This window comes from Mauremys reevesii, linkage group 6, assembly GCF_016161935.1.
Source record: "Mauremys reevesii isolate NIE-2019 linkage group 6, ASM1616193v1, whole genome shotgun sequence".
Taxonomy (NCBI): domain Eukaryota; kingdom Metazoa; phylum Chordata; order Testudines; family Geoemydidae; genus Mauremys; species Mauremys reevesii.
Window position 1 is genome coordinate 118,110,167 of NC_052628.1, and position 22,735 is coordinate 118,132,901.

A 22,735-nucleotide genomic window follows, 5' to 3' on the forward strand; every position below is an offset into this window, starting at 1 on the left:
CTAATGCAGTAGTCAGTGGAATGATTTAACGCCTTACTAATCGCCTCTCTGTCCTTTAAGGTAGTATCAGGGATGAGTTGGGTCAACTTAGGACTCCATCTCAATTGATTAGAGAAGCTAAAGTCTTAACTTTAGCCTTTGATGAAGACCCTTGGACCAATATGCCACCTTCTGGAAAACTGGGATCTTTAATGCTCATACATAATTAGGACCTGGGTGTAGCCCAATTGGTGTATTGAGTATTGATTAATTTCTTAGACTCCAGTGGTTGGTAAGAGTTCAGTCTCCTAAACAGCTACAGCACCTGGGAAATTATTACCAATGGTATTAGAATAAGAGACCCAAGGGGCACTGGAGAAACAACTGCAATTTATCACAAGTCCCTTTATTAACAAATCTGCTAAACAGATAAACAATCCCGCCAACACTGAACAACCTCAGCAGACAGGGAGAGAGTACAAAGTGTTTAGCCCCGTGCCTGGCATTACTTACATCTCCTAGCTCCATGACAGCAACTGAGCCCCAACGCTCCACTGCACCGGTGTGCCCTGCAGACCCGCTATGCCAGGGGCCAGGACTTGAGGACACCAGGGGCCCATTGCAGCCAGAAGCAAGGGCTGTCACTGTCCCAGCAAGGGACACCCACCCTTCACATCCAGCTACGCCTGGGGTGTGGGGGGAGACTGGGAGCATGTGCATTATTGTTAGTGGGCATGTTTCAGAGTGCAGTGCGATGGGTCAGTTATTTGACATCCTGGAGCCAATTCCCTTTCTAGTCTTTTAATTTATCCCCATCCTTTACAAGAATCAAACATTGTTTATTGTTCTCTATTGTCTTTGATATCCCCTCACAATAATCCGGGATGTCCTAGAAATCACAGTGGTTGTCTGTCATAGGTGAAGGCTCTGTGCACAAAGAACCTCAGACCCACCGCTCTTATGGTGAGTCACTGAATAAGGGTGCCACCATCCTGGGGGCTCAGGGCTTTCCCAGCAGGGGCCTAGATAATGAAAAGCATTACAGGAAGAGTGGGTAGCGATGCCTGTGGTGAAGGTTGCTGGACACTGCCCATTATAATAGCCTGTTTTCAGTGCTTTTAGATTTTAGCCACTTAGGCTGAAATTTTCCATGCAGCAAAAGCTACACCAGTATGTTTGACATATGGTAACCCCAAACCTGAGCTTTCAGAGCTGCTAAACACCTGCAACTCCCATGTAGGGCTGTGGATGCTCAGCACTCCTGGAATCCCCCATGTCTATAAGCCAGGAAGCACTGGGGGAGAGGAAATTCACTATAGCTCATAGCAGTGTATAGGAGGGAGGAAATATACTAGAGTAACAGTTCAGGATAGAATTTCAACGAGTGGGAGCCGGTGATGGATCCTTACGGGAACATCATAATAGTTTCATTAATACAGAACTTATAAAGAAAAAACCACCCTATGGAATTCACTGGCTAAGCCAGCCTTCCTATAAACACTGAACCAGCCTATGGCATTATTCGCCTGCAGTGGCATTTAGCTAAGGATTTGAAAGACACTTGCCCGTTGAAGTAGAGTAGTCTGAGGAGTGTTAGCTGCTCCATCTGTGGATTAGAGCCAAGCTCCTAGAATTCTATTTCTTGGTCAGCAGAGGCTGAGAGATACGAGAGTGAACTGCCCTCTTTCCAAGTGCTGCCATTTCATCAGCACGGAGCTGCCAACCTGCCACCACAAAGGCCCTCCCCACGCCCCCACCTCCCTCAAGGCAGATGTTGCTTTGCTCATGCTGAGAACAATGAATGGCCATTCAGAAAGTGGGCCTTTCTTCATGACAAACTTTCAGTTATGGAAAATAATGGCATCTTATCATTATGTACCTTTTCAAAAGCTTCTCATTGCACCAGAGCTCCTAAAGTGGTCATGCAGGCAGGAGGTGGGTATTCGGGTGTACATATGTATAGCTAGAGGTGCAGGAGAGGGAGGGATTTGGGTAGTATGCACACAGAGGTGTATGGCAAGAAGGAAGAGGCAGGAGTATTTTAAGGTATGGAAGTGCATAGTTAGGACAACCACTCAACTTTAATTTTGCCCTGTTAGACTCTTCTAGCGTCCCATGGCATTAACTCACTGAACTCTTGGGCGTGAGCTACACTTGAATATTTTGAGTGTCAGCTCCCCCCCGTATTCTTAACTTAAATTCTCCTTCAGCAGAAACCATGGCAAATACCTACCCCTGATTAGATCATTTATTTTGAAAGCTAAAAGTTTCCCCCTCCGCAAGGTCTCACTTCAGGATGCAGCATTAAGGGGCCTTAGCTCTGCATTTCTAGGCATTAACATTGTTGGATGTCTTTTAAGTTAAACGGTAACTGTCTTTTCTGGTTTTGACGATCTGTACGGGAACATGTACAACATATCTATAGTGTATTTTCCTCTGAATTACTGAGCTCTACGGCGATGGAGTGTTTACACGGTATTATAATGTTCAGCCACTAGGTGGTCTCCTGTGTAACCTGCCTTTCTTGAGCTGGGAACAGCCAGACCTGGCAGTGCATTGTATACTTAAGAGAACACATCTCTAGTATCTCTCTCCACAGTGAAAGTGATATAGCTAGTCCATATCTTGTACAGGAGTAGCAGCCCTGCAACCTACTGTGTACAAGGAGTACATGACCGCTGCTCTCAACCATCTTAACTTCATCTTGGGGGTTGTTCCCTAGGCCTATAATCAACAAGGTAGCGGAACAAAACACATGGTGGTGGTGGTGGTGGTGGTGGGGAATTGCTGATGGCAGTGACACAATCCTGACACTCAAATGTGGAGGTGGACCAGTCGCCTTTGAATCCACAATGCCAAATGCTTCCTCCATCTTACTATACAGCTGATTTCATATTGCAATTCAAGTATGCATGCTTTGTTATACCGGTGAGGTATTTTATATCATCACAGAGAATATGTTCATAACAGAGGCTTGTTCCTCCATTGTAAAATAGCCTAGCTATTTCCACTGCAGTGATCTTTCCCTCTCTGAGTACTTTAAAAACACAATACAAAGTGCTCCAATTCTGAGGGACCCGATTAAACCCACAAAGCGCTTTGAGTTATAAAATAGTCATTAGCAAGTGCACAGAGGTCTCATCTAGAACTGTGCAAAGTAGCAGATTTTTCAGTTTGGGGGCCACAGTCTTTCAGATCAAGGTCAAACTACACTTTGTTTTGTTGGAGTTTTTACCTTTTTAAATAAAACTGAAGCAAAATTCAGAACAAAGTTGCTTTGAATCCGAGTCAAAATGTTTTGTTTTGAAATAGGGTCAGTTTGTTTGTTTCTTTTTTTGTTTTCTTTTCCGACCAAAACAATCTGGCAAATTTGACACGAATTCATGCGATGTTTTGTTCGCCCCAAATACCCATTTTTGGTGAAAAAATTTAATCTGACAAATATTGCCCAGCTGTGCATTCATATGAGCTCAATATTCATTACTCCTTTGTTTTGTGTGAGGCTATAATCTGCTGTAAAATACTGCAAAATACACCATTCCCAAGTGTAGATTTTCTAGTTTAAAAACATGTCCATTACCAGCCATCTGTCACATACAAAAGCATGTAATGCCCAAATCTGATAAATTTATAAAAGCCTCTAACTGGAGCCTCTCTAACAAACATTTTGCTGGCCATGAGGGTAGCCATGGCCCAGGATTTCTGTCATAAGGCCTCGGTTCGTTTAAGACAAGGCACACTGGGGGTTGTAGTCCGCAGCATGAGCATGTGACTGGGAGGAAGCAAGGCCTGCTGGGAAGAGGGAAGTAGGATTTAAAAGTGCAGTGTAAAGGAAGGTGAGGTGAGAACAGCCGCTGGCTGGGGATACTCTCCAGAGACCCAGCTCTGAGCTGGCGCTATGGGGCTCCCTGCTGCGAGGGACCGAGATGAGGCCTGAGAAGACCAGTGGGGGTGAACAGCCAGCGAGGGAAGGTGGCTTGAACCTTCTGAGCAGAAGGGAGAATGAAAGAGGCCAGGGTCTGTGCTGGTGACGCCTGGCTGGGCGGGGGGGAAGGTACCCGCAGCCCCCTGAGGCGGAAGGACTTTGCTCATGCAGGCGAGGGCCCAAGGGTGAGCAAATGGCTGCCTGGAAGCTGCTGCACAAAGGGGTGAGGAACGTTGTACTCCCTGCTATAGAGGGACAACAGACTGCACTGAAATCCCAGAATCCCCCGGGGCAAGGAACTGTACTAATCCCTGGGAGCCGGGGAGAAGAGGAGGGCAGAAGAGGCTGTTCTGTTCACTCATTGGGCCCAGCAGCAGCAGCCCAGCCAGCCAGTATCCCACGTCCAACCAGCACTGCAGCTCTGGTGAGGAAATTCAGTCCCAGCCGTACCTCCCCTCACAGGAGAACACTGTCCTCCGGGCCCAGGGCGTGAGTTGCTGGCTCTGACTCCATACATCGACACCAGGCTCCTGTTACCCCAGCATTCGGGCGGACTAGCTCTATTGCAACCACTTGAGTTCCACCGGCATGTAAGAGGCCAGGCCAAGGCACAGTTATTTCTTCTTCACTTTCAAATACTGTTTGGGACGATACTTGTCTTCAAGCTCCAAAGAGTTCGCAGCGAGAACAGGAGTAGAGTGTTGTAGGCTAACCCGCTAATTCCCTTACTAGTGAGGCTGGAGTTGCACCAGAGGGTTATCGTTTGCAGCAGCATAATCCCACTCTGCTGCGCGCTGGAGACAGATGCAGATTTCTCTTCTGGCTGTTGGACGGTTTTGCACTCATGCGAGAGCTTCAGTGTACTGCACAGGAATGGAGAAGAGGCCTGGCTTGCTCCAGTAGTCGACGGCACGCACTCTGTAAAAGCCTGAGACCGTGGTTCCTGCCAACAAAAAAGTTAAAGCGCGGTCACTGCAAAAGACCAACATCTGCTGGGTGCTCAGAGAGGCTGGGACCATCCCTATTCCTGTGAGAGACGTATTGGTGGGATGGGACTGGGGGCTGGCTTCTAACAGGAGTACTTGGTAAGTGTGGCCCATTTGTTCCCAGCCCATGTACCTGGCCAGCTCTACTGCCAGCTGTAATGATAATCCTGAGGAAGTTAAATGTAATACTCTCCCCAGCAGCTCCAAATATCTCCCCTCTCCTAAGGCAGATATGTGGGAGGATCCAGTTTTACACGGGATGAAGTGAATAGCTGGGGATTGTCTTTAAAAAACACGAGAAAAGTTAAATGCAAAAAGCTGGCAGTGATAAGCCAGGTAAGGCATAAGCCAACATTCCAGCAACATAAAAGGTAGCTAGGCCATTCAGAGGGGAATTATTCCTGTCAAAATGCAGAGTTTACTGGATTAAGCTACACATCCTGTGGGTAACTGTGATACAGCATGGCCAGAGGGCAGCAGGAGAGGGTTAGAAGGGAGCCTTATTCCCTGTAGAGGGAAGAAAGTTTGCTATAGATTAATTAGAGCACCTGAAGCCAATCAGTGCACCTGAAGTCAGTCACATGATACAACCCCCCTGCTTCAATCAGACAGGGGAAAGTGTTGGAGCAGAGAGGATTGGTGTTGGCACAGAGAACAGTTTGAAAGAGTAGAAACAGAGTGGATTGGAGTTGGAGCAGAGAGCAGTTTGGAGGGAAGCAGAGGACAGTTTGGAGAAGTGCTGCGGTGGGCTAAGAAGACCAAGACCCTAGGTAAGGGACACCTGGCTTGTGCAGAGGGAGGGCAGGAAGCGCCCACAAGCTGAAGGGCAGGAGAAGGAAGTAGCCCAGGGGAAGGAACCACTAGTTCAAGTGGTTTACCGCTATCCCTAGGGCCCCTGGGCTGGGACCCGGAGTAGAGGGCAGGTCCGGGTCCCTCCCTCTCCGCTCCCCTCCTCTAGGACACTAGTGGGGCAGTTAATATCCCAGTTCAGGGACAAGAAACAGTGCCCTGACCCCCCCCCCCCCCCCCACCAGAAGAGAAAGCGCGAGACCCATCATAGTAGTGCTGGCAATTTGCCACAGTAACATTATATGCAACAGTTCATATTGCCCTTGGGGTCTTCACTAAGGCACTACCTTTCTTTGTGCTTATCTGTGCAACTTTAACACTGCACGAACACAGCCTTTTGAATTTGAAAAAGCACCTGATTTTAGTGTGTCATACTCAGGGGCGTGCTGTGATGTTTTCAGCAAGGCATGCAATTCTGCACTGGCATGCAAAGCGTGACCGCTTGCATGTGTGTTCCGGGGGCCAGAGAGACTCGTCCCCCAAGCACAGCTAGTCCTGGGGCACGCAGAGCATGCACAGCATACACCGCTGGCATGCCACTGGTTGTACTAGATGACGTCGGGCTGTTTCCAGTTGATGGCTCTGTATCTCATTAGAGCACATCACTCAGAAGCCAAGTTCTCCTCTATTCCATACAAACCGGATCAGTTTTTATTAATGTAACTAAGAACATGCAGTTGAGTCGAGAAACTTGTCTGGAGCGCTCTGTATTATAGATACTCATCCCGCATTGTTTTCAGCTTCTTTCTCTGAGCCAGTTGCTGGAGCACTTATCCCTTACTTTGGCCAAATACTTGTTGACTTCAACAGCCATGTTCCCTGATTCGCAGGGAGCAGCCCTGATGTCGTTAGGGCTGTATGTGGTCTCACGTTTGGCCATGGGAAGGCTGAGGCTATTTTGTGTTCAGCCCTCTGCCAGTCACCGGCAGCACACGTAGACCTGAGCCCGCACCCAGTTTTCCAGCTGGTTATTCAGACCCTGTGGGGTTGGCTTGCTGTTTGGTGGAAGTGCAGAATCATGGAATTAAGACAAGTTTGTGAAAAAAAATCACGGTGGATTGCACCACCTGACTGTCCAGGGTCAGAATCTGCCACCTGTGCTGCTCCGGTCATGCCACCTGTGTGGCACAAAGGGAGGACGTTTGGCTGGGAGGGCAGCCCCAGCCTAATAGCAGGTATAGAGCTGATGTGGCTGGCTCCCATGCCCAGGGAGGGGCAGTGTGCTCTGGCGATCCCTCCAGGAGCCTTTGCCAGCTGGTGCAAATAAACAGCAGCTCCCAAGATGTTCTAACTTCAACCACAGCAGAAAATCAGGGACCCATACCCTGCTCCTGCAAGACCTCTTCCCCTCGCCCACGCTGCGGTTCACCTTGTGGCCCTAAGAATCCCTCTCAGTGCCAACCGGCAAAGGGTCCACTGTTCTGTAACAGCCACTCTCAGGCCTGACAAACTCACTACACCTGTCACACTGCTTTCATAGTACTTACTCCAAAAGGCTTGCGTGAGGTGTCTAATGGGAGCTTACGTCACACTGAGCCTCACAGGCACTGGGTGATGTACGTACGGGTGACATTTAAGAAGCTGTGCGTATGAACTGAAAATAGGTGGATTTAGACTGTCTCCCAGGCAGGGTTGGTAAGTTGGTTTTGCCAGACAAAAGGATGTGAAATCCCCTGCCCTCCGTTCATATGTTCATCAAGCACTGTAAAGCCAGCACAAAGGCCGTCCCATTTACACCTGCGAGGCAACAGGTCGACGGGGGATGGGAAAGAAAGAGTAGCTGGCACCCCTGGAAGGAAACCACAGGGAAGTCACCCTGAGTCTGGGGACAAAACCAATGGGCTCAGGGGGGTGTAAGAGGAAAGCACAAGGACTCCTCTTTTATCCTGCACTTGGCGGGTGACCGGGCAGTGCAGTTACACCACAAAAACAGGATCTCAGCCAACCTTGGCTGAAACGCTGCAAGACAGGGCTGAGGTGAGAAATCGCTTTAGACAAGGTTAACCTCCTGTTAACGTTAAGTCTGAGTCTAGTGCAAGCAGGTGATATTTCGGTGTTATTTGTAACCTGTTGTTGTGGTTACCCGTGGTCACAATCTCATTTCCCTTGGTTAAGAAACAGATTTGTTTTCTCGATCAATAGATTACAGTGCTGTGTTGTTCTGCTGCAGCTCATACTCAGCTGAATCAAACAAGTGTGTACTATTCCCTTGGGTGTATCGAACCTGGTCATGGCTGTGAGTGTCCAGCAACACGGGCTGCACGTTACGGGGGATGGCTCGGGGGCCTATTAAGGTGCAGAGCAAAGGACGGGCTGGCAGAGCCCTGAGGAGAGTGCTTGAGTGGCTGGAGGGGTCCGGGAGCTGACATCCAGCTTCCACAAGCAAAACTCCCTCACACAGGAGGTGGGGGACAAGGTGACTCACAGGCCTGGGCACCCCAAGAGAGTATCACACACCTACACCTTGAATTGAAGCACAGCAGCTGATCTGGCCACTGATGTCATCTGTCTAAAATGAGATTCTGCCCTGCTTCTGATGAAGTCACTGGCAAAACTCCCATTGCCAATAGCAGAGTCAGGATCAGGCCTGTGGCGGGTAAGCGCCCGGGGCATGGACCATATCCTCCGGTGCTGTAAAGAACCACGTCCACACACGGCACGTAGTGACAGGAATATTACTGTGAATAACTGTGTGGATAACTCAGTACAGCAACATTTGGCGTGAGCTTTCCTTGGGTGTCCTGTCCGTCCTGCCCGTGTGCTGTGGCAATGGAACACAGGGGCCAAGGATGGAGGTGCTTCTAGCATTCGAGCCACAGTGGGAGTTTGCTTCAGTGAAAACTGAGCAAGGACCTCAGGATCGTGTGCTTTGGGACAGATGGTACAACCACTGTCCATGGTGACCAGGACTTACTCACAATAAGGGCTGCATCCGCTAGCCCTAAGGGTATGATCCCCGGGAGAGGAACCTGGTCTCATTTTTGGCAATGAAGCACTTTGAACACATCGGGCTCTATATTCCCTAAACTCAATGACAAACATAACTTAGTACACTTTCAACCGAGTGAGAATGCCGAGGGGACAGATGAAGCTGAGTGTGAGTGCTGACTTTACCTGGACTGTAGATCCAGAGAGTGAAGATCGTGTCTCTGGCATTAATCCGTCGGTATGCTTTTCCGTCCGATGAAAACTCAACTTCGAATGTTTTCAGACATCTAGGAAATAAACCAAACACCTCAACAGGCTGCTGGTGACCACGGGATGGCCACATCTCCCCGTCCCCGTCTCGTCTGTGCAGGAGGGTGAGGAACAGAAATGCCTGGCATTGCACACAACTGACCAGGGAAGTCCTGTGCTGCAGCAGACACCCCAAATACAAAGAGCAGGGGTCATGGCTCGAAAAGGCCACAACACAGCACCAGAACCAGCTGACCTGCGAGGTGGTGAGAGCCTTTGACAAACTGGTGAGCCCCTTCAGCTTCCCCAGATGCCAAGGGGGGAGACAAGGCTAAGCACCTCAGTGGAGACATTCAGCATCTCACAGGCGTAGGCCCAATATGCAGGAAAGCCAGCACTTCCTGAGGGGCACTAACCAACCCCAAAGGATGCACTGAGTTGGCTGTCCTGTGTCCCCAGTCTGCACATTAGTCTATATTGGTTGGTTTCTGGGGTAGCATGTCTACAGACAGACGGCTACGTCTTCTGACCTGGACACAATCCTCCCCCTTTATCTCCGCATTGCTCGTTACTCACATCTGGCAGGGGCAACTTGGACAGGATTGGATAAAGCAGCATCTTTTAGTACAGGGGCTTTGTGGAGCCTCCCATCTCCTCCAGGGGAGCAAGACACCCTGAATTGCCATCAAAAACAATGCAGAGTCCTTGTGGCACCTTAGAGACTAACACATTTATTTGAGCATAACTTTCGTGGGCTAAAACCTGCTTCACAGATGAATTGCCATTGTGTGTCAGTGAGGCTGCAAGCTCGGCTCACGCTGAACGGGCAGGGTAGCCAAGGACCTGCTCAAGATTTCCTCCCGAAGATATCGCACATGGGTTCGAACAGTCGTTTTGATGTTTAAAGCTACTGTGCTTTGGAAAAAAATTGACAAAGTGCCAGGGATAATGCCTATCACTTCACTGAGAGAGTAAACATTGCTTAGCTATTTAATACCTAGGCCTGATAAGATTACATCTGTGTCCTGGTCTTACCTCTACCTCTGTCTTAAAAACGCACTTACTTCGAATCCACGCAGTCATCGTCCCAAAGTACTGCAACCTGCCCCTTTGTCAGAGGGATCAAGTGGACGCCTGTCACCTGAGAGCAGAGAGAGGCCCACGTTAATATAGAGGGAAGAGGTGCGTTGCTATGATAACACACTGATGATGCAGCAGCATCGGATCATATTTCACCCCTTTAATACGTAGTCTTGGCTTAACTATTTTGAAGTAAAGGGGTAGCTAAAATTCCGGTGCCTCAATATGGACTTCAAATGAAGTAGCCTGGTTTTCCCAAGTCGGGAGTAACAAGGAGCTCCCTTTGATTTCAGTGGGAACCTTGAAAAAAAATCATTCCACTTATTTTGATGTCTCAATCTGGACTTAAACTCAGTTTTAGATCCTTTTGCTCCAACTTCTTGGCCCCACAGTTCTGTGGCCCAATGCTCTCAACTCCCCATATGTCCCCTGGCAGTTAAGGGTACTCAGCACCTCATGCTTACCAGGCTAACAGGTGTCATCTCAGCTATGACTGCGTCTTATGTGTGGTTATAAACCATTTAAACAGGCCCTTAGCTGAAATGTTATTTTTAATGTTTGGCTTTTAAAGCATCTGACCCATCTTCAAGACTAGGAAATGTTGTACTTCCCATCATTTCATTAATGATTTTTTCCAGCAATGGGTAGGTTTGACTTTTAGCTCAGCTAGTTGCTCACACCATCTGCTGTGGGGATGTTAATCCTGGAAGGTGAGTCATGGAATCACTTTGTCACAGGAAAATTTGGCTCCTTGCTTAAATAATTCTCCTATGCTACCTTTTAACAGTGAGCAGACTCAGGCATTGCTGCCTTCATTAATTGAAGTCTGATAGCCCAACAGGGTATGTCTATACTACAATCACACACCTGCGGTTGGCCCGTGCCAGCTGACTTGGGCTATGGGGCTGTTTAATTGCAGTGTAGCTGATCTAGCCTGGGCGCAGCCCAAGGGCTGAGACCTTCCCCCCATGCAGGGTCCGAGAGCCCAGGCTCCAGCCTGAGCCCGAACGTCTACACTGCAGTTAAACAGCCCCTTTGCCTGAGCCCCATAAGCCCAAGTCAGCTGGCCCAGGCCAGACCCTTCAGTGTAGACATGGCCGTAGACAGGCTGTACGGGAACAGTTACAAACTCAGTCCCCTGACACCAGGGGGGCTCTAGGCACCAGCAAAGCAAGCAGCTGCTTGGGGCGGCCCATTTGCAGGGGCGGCAGCTGGCAGGGATCCAGCCTGGGAGCTGAGAACCAACAGGGGGCCCTGGGAGCTGTAGTTCCTTGGTTAGCTCCCTGCCTATAGAGCCAGCCCTGGAGCAGGGAAAGAACTACACTTCCCAGCATTCCCTTGGCCGCTATCAACAGGAAAGGGAGGGGGAGGGAGTATGGTAGCTGAAACCTCATGCTGCAACTTGCTGTGAATGGAGAGCTCACTGCTAGAGCGGGGTGGCACTGTGAATGGGGAACAAATGTGCCCAAGGAGTAGAAGGATTTGGCCCAGATATCCCCTTCGGAAAACATCCCCAGACTGGATTAGGGTTACTCCTTGCAGCCCCCAAAGAAGGAATTGGGTGGACTAAATGGACAGTGCACCTCTCTGTCTGAAGCCTGGCAAGGGAGGTATGTGGATCCCACTAGAATTTAAAATGAAAAGTAAGGGAGGGGAGGCTCTGGACCTGGGCAGCTTTAGATACAGTACCAGGCACGTAGGAGGATTTCCACTTCTGAGCCATGGAAGCAGAAATTGACTTTTCCTTTCCAGATTTAGCTAATATTCAGAAAGGGAATCTAGCACCTGCCTTCCAGAATTGAACACATAGAATCATAGAATCATAGAACTTGAGATCAGAAGGGACCATTATGATCATCTAGTCTGACCTCCCGCAAAATGCAGGCCACAAAAGCTGACCCACCCACTCTTGAAATAATTCTCTCCCTTGACTCAGCTGTTGAAGTCCCCAAATCCTGGTTTAAAGACTTCAAGTAGCAGGTAATCCTCCAGCAAGCGACCCCTGCCCCATGCTGCGGAGGAAGGCGAAAAACCTCCAGGGCCACTGCCAATCTACCCTGGAGGAAAATTCCTTCCCGACCCCAAATATGGTGATCAGCTGAACCCCGAGCATGCGGGCAAGACTCTCCAGCCAGACACTCAGGAAAAAGACTTTCAATATCCCAACATTGACTCTCGGTACTAATTACCAGTGGCAGCACGTTATTGACCTATTGACTAAATAGTGTTATCCTATCAAACCATTCCCTCCATAAACTTATCAAGCTTAATCTTAAAGCCAGAGAGGTCCTTCGCCCCCACTGTTTCCCTCGGTAGGCTGTTCCAGAATTTCACTCCCCTGATGGTTAGAAACCTTCGTCTAATTTCAAGCCTAAACTTCCCGACTGCCAATTTATATCCATTTGTTCTCGTGTCCACATTAGTACTGAGCTGAAATAATTCCTCTCCGTCCCTGGTATTTATCCCTCTGATATATTTAAAGAGAGCAATCATATCTCCTCTCAACCTTCTTTTGGTTATGGAAAACAAACCGAGCTCCTCAAATCTCTTTTCATACGACAGGCTTTCCATTCCTCGGATCATTCTAGTGGCCCTTCTTTGTACCCGTTCCAGTTTGAATTCATCCTTCTTAAACATGGGAGACCAAAACTGCACACAGTACTCCAAATGAGGTCTCACCAACGCCTTGTATAACGGGACTAGCACCTCCTTATCTCTACTAGAAATACCTCGCCTAATGCATCCCAAGACCGCATTAGCTTTTTTAACGGCCACATCACATTGCCTACTCATAGTCATCCTGCGATCAACCAGGACTCCGAGGTCCTTCTCCTCTTCCGTTACTTCCAACTGGTGCGTCCCCAGCTTATAACTAAAATTCCTGTTAGTCATCCCTAAATGCATAACCTTACACTTCTCACTATTGAATTTCATCCTATTACTAATACTCCAGTTTACAAGGTCATCCAAATCTCCCTGGAGGATATCCCGATCCTTCTCCGAATTGGCAATACCTCCCAACTTCGTGTCATCCTCAAACTTTATCAGTCCACTCCTACTTTTGGTTCCAAGGTCAGTGATAAATAGATTGAATAAGATCGGTCCCAAAACCGAACCTTGAGGAACTCCGCTGGTAACCTCCCTCCAACCCGACAGATCACCTTTCAATATGACCCGCTGCAGTCTCCCCTTTAACCAGTTCCTTATCCACCTCTGGATTTTCATTTCTATCCCCATCTTTTCCAATTTAACCAGTAATTCTTCATGCGGTACCATATCAAACGCCTTACTGAAATCAAGATATATTAGATCCACCGCATTTCCCTTGTCTAAAAAATCCGTTACTTTCTCAAAGAAGGAGATCAGGTTGGTTTGGCAAGGTCTACCTTTCGTAAAACCATGTTGTAATTTGTCCCAATTGCCATTGACCTCAAGGTCCGTAACTACTCTCTCCTTTAATATTTTTTCCATGACTTTGCATACTACAGATGTTAAACTAACAGGCCTGTAGTTACCCGGGTCACTTTTTTTCCCCTTCTTGAAAATAGGAACTATATTAGCTAATCTCCAGTCAAACGGTACAACCCCCGAGTTCAGAGATTCATTAAAAATTATCGCTAACGGGCTTGCAATTTCATTCGCCAATTCCTTTAATATTCTAGGATGAAGATTATCCGGGCCGCCTGTTTTACTACCGTTAAGCTGTTCAAGTTTGGCTTCTACCTCGGATACTGTAATTTCCAACCCCGTACCTTCCTTCCCATCAGTCACTCTGTCACTATTCCTAAGCCCTTCATTATCCTTATTAAAGACCGAGGCAAAATATTCGTTTAGATATTGTGCCATGCCTAGCTTATCCTTGATCTCCACTCCGTTTACAGTTTTAAGCAGTCCCACTTCTTCATTCTTAGTTTTCTTCCTATTTATATGGCTAAAAAACCTCTTACTATTGGTTTTAATTCCCTTCGCAAGGTCCATCTCAACCCGGCTTTTGGCCTTTCTCACTGCATCCCTACACCCTCTGACCTCAATAAGGTAGGTTTCTTTGCTGATCCCTCCCATTTTCCAGTCCTTGTACGCTTTCTGTTTTTTCTTAATCACCCCTCTGAGACGCTTGCTCATCCAGCTCGGTCTAAAACTGCTACCTATGAACCGTTTTCCCTTTCTCGGGATACAGGCCTCTGACAGCTCCTGCAACTTCAACCTGAAATAATCCCAGGCGTCTTCCGCCTTTAGATCCCTAAATATGTTAGTCCAATCCACTTCCCTAACTAGTCACCTTAATTTCGTAAAGTTAGCCCTTTTGAAATCGTAAACCTTAGTCTCAGATGCAATTGTGTTTATCCTTCCATTTATTTTGAACCGAATTAGCTCATGATCACTCGAGCCAAGGTTGTCCCCTACAATCATTTCCTCAACAAGGTCCTCACTACTCACCAAAACCAAATCTAAAATGGCATCCCCCCCTTGTCGGTTCAGTAATTACTTGATGAAGGAATTCATCAGCTATCATGTCTAGGAAAAGCTGAGCCCTATTATTATTACTAGCATTTGTTCCCCAATCTATATCCGGGAAGTTAAAGTCTCCCATGATCATACAGTTCCTATTAGTATTTACCTCCTTAAAAACATTAAAGAGTTCTCTATCCATATCCAGGCTAGATCCCGGCGGTCTATAGCACACCCCAATCACTATCCCAGGAGAGGCTCTAGTAGTTTTCTTCCCTAATGTGACCATTGCCCAAACAGACTCCTCAACATTCAGGAGTGCTCAGGCTCAGTTTGGGCAGTTCTTACTTCATTTCTCCCAAATCAAATATACGGATCCACTGTAATTTGCTGTAGAAAAAGTAGGATAAAATTGAGCAAGAGATGCTTCCCAGTGGTTTTTAGGACTGGAACTGCTATTTTCAACAGCCACTGCCTTTTTTTTTTTTTTAAAGTTTTATTTGTTTAAAAGGAAGACAGTGACCTGCATTGGCAAATTCCCCATAGAAACAAAGAGTGGAACAAAAGAATAATAAAGGCACCTCAACTTTTCTTCATTTATAGAGGACAGTCTTATAATATACATCCAGATATCCTCCAATCACACAAGCTGAAAATTGTTCCACTTTATTGCAGTTCTGTAACCATATGGGAACCAATACTGTCTGTGTTCTGTGCACATCCAAAATTCCTTCTGAATGACCCGCCCTGGGAGCAAGTTATCAGTGACCCAGGGCTGGGGCGGAAAGAGGGTGCAGGTGGGGTGGGGGGAGTCCAGGGCTGGGGCAGCAGGGGCGTGCGGGGGGGACTCCAGTGCTGGGTTGGGGTCAGCCAAATTTTTTTTTGCTTTGGGTGGCAAAAAACCAAAGCCAGCCCTGCCTGACACTGAATCATGGTACCTACTTGATTGGGAACAGAGTGAGGTCTTGCACAGACATGGATGAGGAAGACCGATGGAAGTGGGAGTTCCTGTTTCAAGATCAGGCGGCCATCCCCAGGAAATGGGAATGGTCCGGTCACCACCGGGTCCTGCAAAACCAAAGCCGAATGGAGGCGGTGTGTAAAGAAATCAATATTCACCATTCTTTCTACACTCATTTTATAGCTGTGCTGATTCCGCAGAGTAATGTTGCTGTACCTCTAAATTAGCACTGCCAGTTTTAATGGCATTTAAAAAGTTTACAGCCCGCTAGATCATAACTTGCAGCATTTCTCAGTGAAACAGGAGACTAATATCTATTCCTCTCCTTTATCTAACTGTTCAGTGATTGTAGGGCCTGTTTGCCTGACTAATTAGTTAGGACCCAGATGCCCCAAATGTGGGTTGTGACCTCGGAGAGGGGGAGTCAAAGCAGGTCATACAAGATGCCCAGGTTTGCAAATTTGGTAATGTTGAAAACAGGGAAAAAAGGACAAGCGAGAGCTGTGTAATGTGTTCCATATGGCCAGCCCATTGCTGGGACCTCCGTTCAGTGTAGATTAGTGCAGGATGTGAGGGGGTGCAGCAGGCGGCTAAGAGTATTAGACCTCTTCCCGTGTGTGTGTGTGTCTGATACAGGACAAGTCCCACGAAGAGCCCTTAGGATGACATGAAGTGCAAGACGCCATGCACGAACCCCACGGCAGGACTGGAGCAGAGGAGCAGTTGGCCAAGCCTGAGAGCATGGCTGAGCCTCGCATGGACTGGCCGTTGTTTGGTCTTCGCCGGAGCTCAGTTCCGGTCGAGGGATGACTGGGGGAAAGGGCGGTGTCAGGCTGTTCCCATGCCAATGTGGAACTGGGATGGACACGTATGATATATAGTTTATTAGCTTTGTGAGTGACGTGTGCAGTTTGTTCCAAAGGGCTGCATCGGAGTATGAAGCCTGCAGAGTCACTGTGATCTTTAGAAGCCAAACATCCATCACTGAAAGGAGTCTGAGGTTTTAAGGAGGGAGCCTGAAAACCAAGGCCACTTGCATGCCAGTTTGAGTAATGACACAGTAACGCCCTTCTGATTAGCTATCTTTGCAAAGCTCACCACAGTGCATGGTGTGCAAAAGAGGCACCTTCCCCGTGCAGTGCAAATGACTAAGTTTGAGTAATGACACAGTAACGCCCTTCTGATTAGCTATCTTTGCAAAGCTCACCACAGTGCATGGTGTGCAAAAGAGGCACCTTCCCCGTGCAGTGCAAATGACTAAGTTTGAGTAATGACACAGTAACGCCCTTCTGATTAGCTATCTTTGCAAAGCTCACCACAGTGCATGGTGTGCAAAAGAGGCACCTTCCCCGTGCAGTGCAAATGACTAAGTTTGAGTAATGACACAGTAACGCCCTTCTGATTAGCTATCTTTGCAAAGCTCACCACAGTGCATGGTGTGCAAAAGACGCACCTTCCCCGTGCAGTGCAAATGACTAAGTTATAGGAACAGCTACTCGCTTGAAACCAGCGTCAGACCCTTTCATGCCAGTGAGGGCGTTTACAAGCTGCCAACTGGGCAGTTGAGGAATAGGTTAAGTGTCTGGCCTGCAGACAGAGCCTGTAGTTAGCTCTGTCCCTCAACATCTGCCAGGTAATTCAAGCCTGGGGGTGTCCTCTGCAGCTGGAGGGAATAAGTGGGAGAAAGCAGGTTTCAGAGAGCTGGTAGAGCAAGGATCTCATGGACGCCTGAGCGATAGGTAAAGCAGACTGGGGGGAGGAGACGGGAGAGTGCTGGATACCCAAACCAGGGGAAGTTCCTATCTCCTTCGGACTGAGAAGGGGGAGTTGCATTGCCCCACATCACCCTTACCTTAGTCCCTAGACCTGAAAGTGCAGAAGGAAGCCAGCAGGCTTTCCCTGAGGGGAAGGAAAGTGCGGGCTACAGACTGTTCATTCACACAGTCAGTGGGCAGATGGGGCCGGCTGTCCTCAGTCCCCCAGCCCGCTGAATTTAAGGCACCGGCTCTTTAAATGCCCAGTGAATGAGGGCAACTCCAGACCCCTCTAAGGGAGAAGGGACTCACAGAATCATAGAATATCAGGGTTGGAAGGGACCTCAGGAGGTCATCTAGTCCAACCCCCTGCTCAAAGCAGGACCAATCCTGGGAGAGGGAAGGGAGGCTGGGAGAGACCTACAGATACATTGATTTTTGTCCCTCTGGATCTGACCCCAGCTGTTGACATCCAGCACAAGATGCTGGTTTTGTTATGGAAGGGTTCTCTCTACCTCTCCACGCGGGGCTTTTCTGTCTAGTTCTACTGCGGCCAGTCAGCTCTCTCCCACTGGCTCCTTGGTAAAGCTGGCCCAGGACATACAGGGTGCTTATTTGAGACTTTCCATGAAGCAGCCGCAGAGCTCTGCTTTCCGTGTGAGTGGCGTATTGCAGTCTGTGGGGACAGAGCCCAGCTGATGACAGTTAAAAGCAACCTCATCATATGGATCCTAAACATCCAACCCAGTGCCTCACACTTTCATACGCTGTGTGCCTGCAAACCTGAGCCGGCCCTTCATCAAGCTCTGCACTAGTGACCTTCCCAGAAAGCTGTTCAGTGAATGTAGAGCTTTTGCATTGCCCTAGTTTGCAATAGCGAGGTGGCTTTCATGCAGCAAAGTTCCCGTTCTCCTCTTGATTTTAAGGACAGAGGTGCAGGTTTTCCTGCATGATCAGCATTCTCCCCTTGCTGACGCCTTGACCAGTTCATCCTTAGTTTAATTTACTGAGGTACGTGGGCACGTCATCGAACTTCACTCTTCTCTCCAGCCGGGAATATCTATGTTCTGTCCAGGCGCAACAAGGCAGAGGCACTTAATGTAGAAAACACCTGGAAGCTGATAATCAAGTGGAGTTGTTTCCTCTTGTTTCAGACTCTATTGAAGAAACTGAGCAGCTGATAACTCAGCATTTGCAGGGAATTTCAGACAAACCCTTTGTCCCCCTTTTAAGATGCTGCAGCACTTGGCAGCAAGATTCATGCCAGGCTCTCAGCCAGCTTTGGATAGCTCTAAAGGAGGAGAATGACTAAGGTGTCAGATCTCATCCCACTTTTCTCCTTGTAGTTCAGCCAGTCAAGTGCCTAAGATGGTGGTGATAAGTGTAGAATTGCCGTAAACTGTCAATCAAGGTTCCTTAAGCCTGTTTAGCCAATCCAGTCTGCACAGTCTTCCACAGCCAGACAGGTTTCTCCACTGTACCGAGTACAATGTTTCTCTTTCATGAATTTTGCTAGTTAGAGCATGGGTAGTTACACGCCTTTCACCTAGTCATGGTTAGGGATCAGAAGTCTTGAGGGAGGGTTTGCAGATATTCTTTAATCTGTAAAATTAGTATCAGCTCCAGAAACTTGAGAAACTCTGTAATAGGGCATTAAAAAACCACAAAGGTGAAGCCCAGCCCGTATTAAAGTCAATGAGAGTTTTGCCACTGGCTTCAGTGGTGCCAGGATTTCACCCAAGTGTCACGTTCACTTTCTGGTTTGGATTTATCTTCAGAGGAATGAGAGAGGAGATGTTACTGCTTGACCAAGGCAGGGCAGTCACTTCCTAAAGGGCGAGACAATCGGTAAGGCAGGTGGGTGATCTGCATTCAGTCCTTTTGGCTGAATGATTAGTAAAAGCTGCTACAATGCCAAAGGTGTTTGAATTGCCCATCTCTAGTGGTTGGAGGGCTGCATGTGCTAACTGACTTACAGCCACCTGTCTGAGACTTGTCCTACACTTTGTTTCGCCTGGTCAGTACCACTATGGTCTTAGATTTAAAATCTCATGAGAAAAGCAAAGAGCAGCCACAAACAAGAGGGTTCCCACTCATCACTGCAGTCCCTGAGCAGTCTGAAAGCTTTCGAGCAAGCTGTAATGCAGCTCCCTGTCTAGGCTTCTCCTGCTAATCAAGGAGGAAGGAGGTGATAACCACATGACTCAGTCCATGCTAAACTCAGTATCTAAATAATCCTCCAGAAACAGTGGTTCTCAAACTTTAGCAACCTGAGGACCCCCATATTGTTTTAAAATTTTTCAGGGACACTCCCCGCAAGCCCTCCGGATCAGCCTCAGGCCCCGCCCCAACTCCACCCATTCCCCCCAGGCCCCATCCCCACCCCACCTCTTCCTGCCCACACTCACTCCATCCCCTCTCCCTCCATCACTCGCTCTCCCCCACCCTCACTCACTTCCACTAGGCTGGGGCAGGGGGTTGGGCTCTGGGAGGGGGTGCAGGCTCTGGGAGGGAGTTTGGGTGCAGGGTGTGGGTTCTGGGATGGGGGCAGAAGGTTGGGGTGTAGGAGGGGGTACGGGCTCTGGGAGGGAGTTTGGGTGCGGGGTGTGGGTTCTGGGATGGGGCAGGGGTTGGGGTGTAGGAGGGTACGGGCTCTGGGAGGGAGTTTGGAGTGCGGGGTGTGGGTTCTGGGATGGGGCAGGGGTTGGGGTGTAGGAGGGTACGGGCTCTGGGAGGGAGTTTGGGTGCGGGGTGTGGGTTCTAGGATGGGGCAGGTGGTTGGGGTGTTGGTGGGGGTACGGGCTCTGGGAGGGAGTTTGGGTGCGGGGTGTGGGTTCTGGGATGGGGCAGGGGGTTGGGGTGTAGGAGGGGTTACGGGCTCTGGGAGGGAGTTTGGAGTGCGGGGTGTGGGTTCTTGGATGGGGCAGGGGGTTGGGGTGTAGGAGGGGGTGCGGGCTCTGGGAGGGAGTTTGGGTGCGGGGTGTGGGTTCTAGGATGGGGCAGGGGGTTGGGGTGTAGGAGGGGTACGGGCTCTGGGAGGGAGTTTGGGTGGGGGTGTGGGTTCTGGGATGGGGCAGGGGTTGGGGTGTAGGAGGTGCGGGCTCTGGGAGGGAGTTTGGAGTGCGGGGTGTGGGTTCTGGGATGGGGCAGGGGTTGGGGTGTAGGAGGGGTGCGGGCTCTGGGAGGGAGTTTGGAGTGCGGGGTGTGGGTTCTGGGATGGGGCAGGGGTTGGGGTGTAGGAGGGTGCGGGCTCTGGGAGGGAGTTTGGAGTGCGGGGTGTGGGTTCTAGGATGGGGCAGGGGTTGGGGTGTAGGAGGGGTGCGGGCTCTGGGAGGGAGTTTGGGTGCGGGGTGTGGGTTCTAGGATGGGGCAGAGGGTTGGGGTGTAGGAGGGTACGGGCTCTGGGAGGGAGTTTGGGTGCGGGGTGTGGGTTCTGGGATGGGGCAGGGGGTTGGGGTGTAGGAGGGGGTGCGGGCTCTGGGAGGGAGTTTGGGTGCGGGGTGTGGGTTCTGGGATGGGGCAGGGGGTTGGGGTGTAGGAGGGTGCGGGCTCTGGGAGGAGTTGGGGTGGGGGTGGGGGTTCTAGGATGGGGCAGGGGGTTGGGGTGTAGGAGGGGGTGCGGGCTCTGGGAGGGAGTTTGGGTGCGGGGTGTGGGTTCTGGGATGGGGCAGAGGGTTGGGGTGTAGGAGGGGGTCTGGGTTCTGGGATGGGGCAGAGGGTTGGGGTGTGGGTTCCGGCTGGGTGGTGCTTACCCTGGACGGCTCCCGAAAGCAATGGCTCCTAGGCGGGGGACGGAGGGAGCAGGGGGTCTCTGTGCGCTGCCCCTGCCCACAGGCACTGCTCCCACAGCTCCCATTGGCCACAGTTCCCAGCCACTGGGAGCTGTGGAATCAGCACTCGGGGCGGGGGCAGCATGCGGAGACCCACTGCCACACCGCCCCCTCTGGGGTCGCAGGGACATGCCGGCTGCTTCTGGGAGCAGTGTGGTGCCAAGGCAGGCAGGGAACCTGCCCTACCTCCGCTATTCCGCTGGACTTTTAGCGCCTACAATCTCCCGGCGTGCAGGAGGCGCTGGGAAGGAAGGGGAGCAGTTGAGGAAAGGCAGGGGAGGAGTTGATCAGTGGGGCACACGGACCCCCTCGAGTACCTTTGAGGACCCCCAGTTCTGCGGACCCAATTTTTAGAAACACTGCTCCAGAACATAAACCAGTCATCAGGTTCCCTCGCCATAATGTCACCAGTTCATGAACAGTGTGTTGACACTGACAATTTTTACCGCATATGCATCATACCTCGGCATCCCTTATTTGTTGGAATTGCTTTACAGAAGGAAAATCGGGGCTTCCTACTTTCTTCCACTCCAAATAGGGATTGGTTAGGTTGTTGTCCAGGTAGTATGTCACATACACAAGGTCTTTGGAAACACAAAGGAAACATGTAAAGCTCCTGATCTGGGTTTAAAGACGAAGGGTAAAACTTTCAAAAGTGCTTAAATGACTTAGGAGCCAAAGTCCCATTTTCAAAAGTGACTTCAGAGCCTGAATCTCACTGAAATGGGACTCAGGGTAAAATTTTCACAAGTGCCTAAGACTAAATATTTTCAAGCCTTGGTCCTTAATGTTATTCTCTTAAATTCCTATCTAGGCTCCTAAATAGAAGTGCCCTGACTGCCACAGGTGCTGAACCCCGTAGTAACTGTTGAAGACAACACCAGTAAATCCTACACACTGAGCAATGTTCAATATCTGGATTACATTGTGATCAATCCCAGAGGGAGCTCTTTGCTCAGCGAGACCTGGCTCAGGGGCAGCTGGGCTGAATCGTTTCTGAAAGGACAGAATTCACTGTATCCCTTAAAGGCCAGAGGCAGGCCCAGCTCTGGGATCAGGATCCACAATCTTTCCTAATACAGTGCTCCTAGTCCCCAGAAAATCGGGGGCTGCCAGGTAAGGAGAGATCTCTAGCTTGGTAATATACAAATTCTAGATGTGACCTCAGTTATGAAATGAACGCTTTGGAAATGTTTAACGTGAACCTTTTCCTGGGGCTCCAGTACCCAAATCCCCCCCCACCCCCAGCCCATTTACCTGCATGCCTGGGGAAATGGGTAACGTTCACTGTCACAGCACTGATGTTAGAGGATGTCCGGTTGTCATCACTAGCGTAGATCAGTACGGTGGCCTGCCAGCTGTCTGACGGCTGTAGCTCAGCAGGACTGTGCACCGTGGCTAGTACTCCAACAGTGTCGGTGTTGGCACTTTCGTCTTTGCTGATAATATCTGCAAAAACTTGGTTTTCCCCTGAAAGTAAAAATACATTTTTGACACAAAAAGGAACTAGACCAGCGGTAGACCTGTGACGAGGTGAAACACAGAACTGTCTATACGCAGGGCTGAGCTATAGATTACTTGGTTATACCAGGATGAATTGGGAGGAGCACTGGTGAAGTCACTGGATTTACCCTGGCATAACTGAAACTGCCCCTGGTGGTCAGCTCTGGAAATACAGCCCTGGTTCTGCAAAGCACTTCAGCATGTGCATAAATCTCATTTACGACGTTTGTACAGCATCCAGC

The 22,735-nt window shown here is 49.4% G+C and overlaps 2 protein-coding genes across 7 annotated transcripts in view; one reads left to right on the forward strand and one right to left on the reverse strand.

The window, feature by feature from the left end:
- Positions 1–4,724: 4,724 nt before the first annotated feature.
- IDUA (alpha-L-iduronidase) overlaps positions 4,725–22,735 on the reverse strand; it is a 71,750-nt gene continuing 53,739 nt past the window's right edge. For 5 of the 6 annotated variants that reach the window (XM_039543868.1, XM_039543867.1, XM_039543864.1 and 2 more), the window contains exons 10-15: positions 22,248–22,460; positions 21,453–21,574; positions 15,388–15,513; positions 9,981–10,057; positions 8,854–8,954; positions 4,725–4,847 (exon numbers count right to left, since the gene is read on the reverse strand). In XM_039543868.1, coding sequence (XP_039399802.1) covers positions 4,747–4,847; positions 8,854–8,954; positions 9,981–10,057; positions 15,388–15,513; positions 21,453–21,574; positions 22,248–22,460 — 740 coding nt within the window. In that variant the 3' untranslated portion in view covers positions 4,725–4,746. Of the gene's footprint in view, positions 4,848–8,853; positions 8,955–9,980; positions 10,058–15,387; positions 15,514–17,707; positions 18,990–21,452; positions 21,575–22,247; positions 22,461–22,735 lie in introns of those variants that run through there. The other variant, XM_039543866.1, reaches the window with a different exon arrangement.
- Positions 21,982–22,735, forward strand: part of SLC26A1 (solute carrier family 26 member 1) — a 46,594-nt gene continuing 45,840 nt past the window's right edge. The window contains exon 1 of the mRNA XM_039543858.1: positions 21,982–22,106. The gene's annotated coding sequence lies outside the window, so the exon portion shown is untranslated. The remainder of the gene's footprint in view (positions 22,107–22,735) is intronic.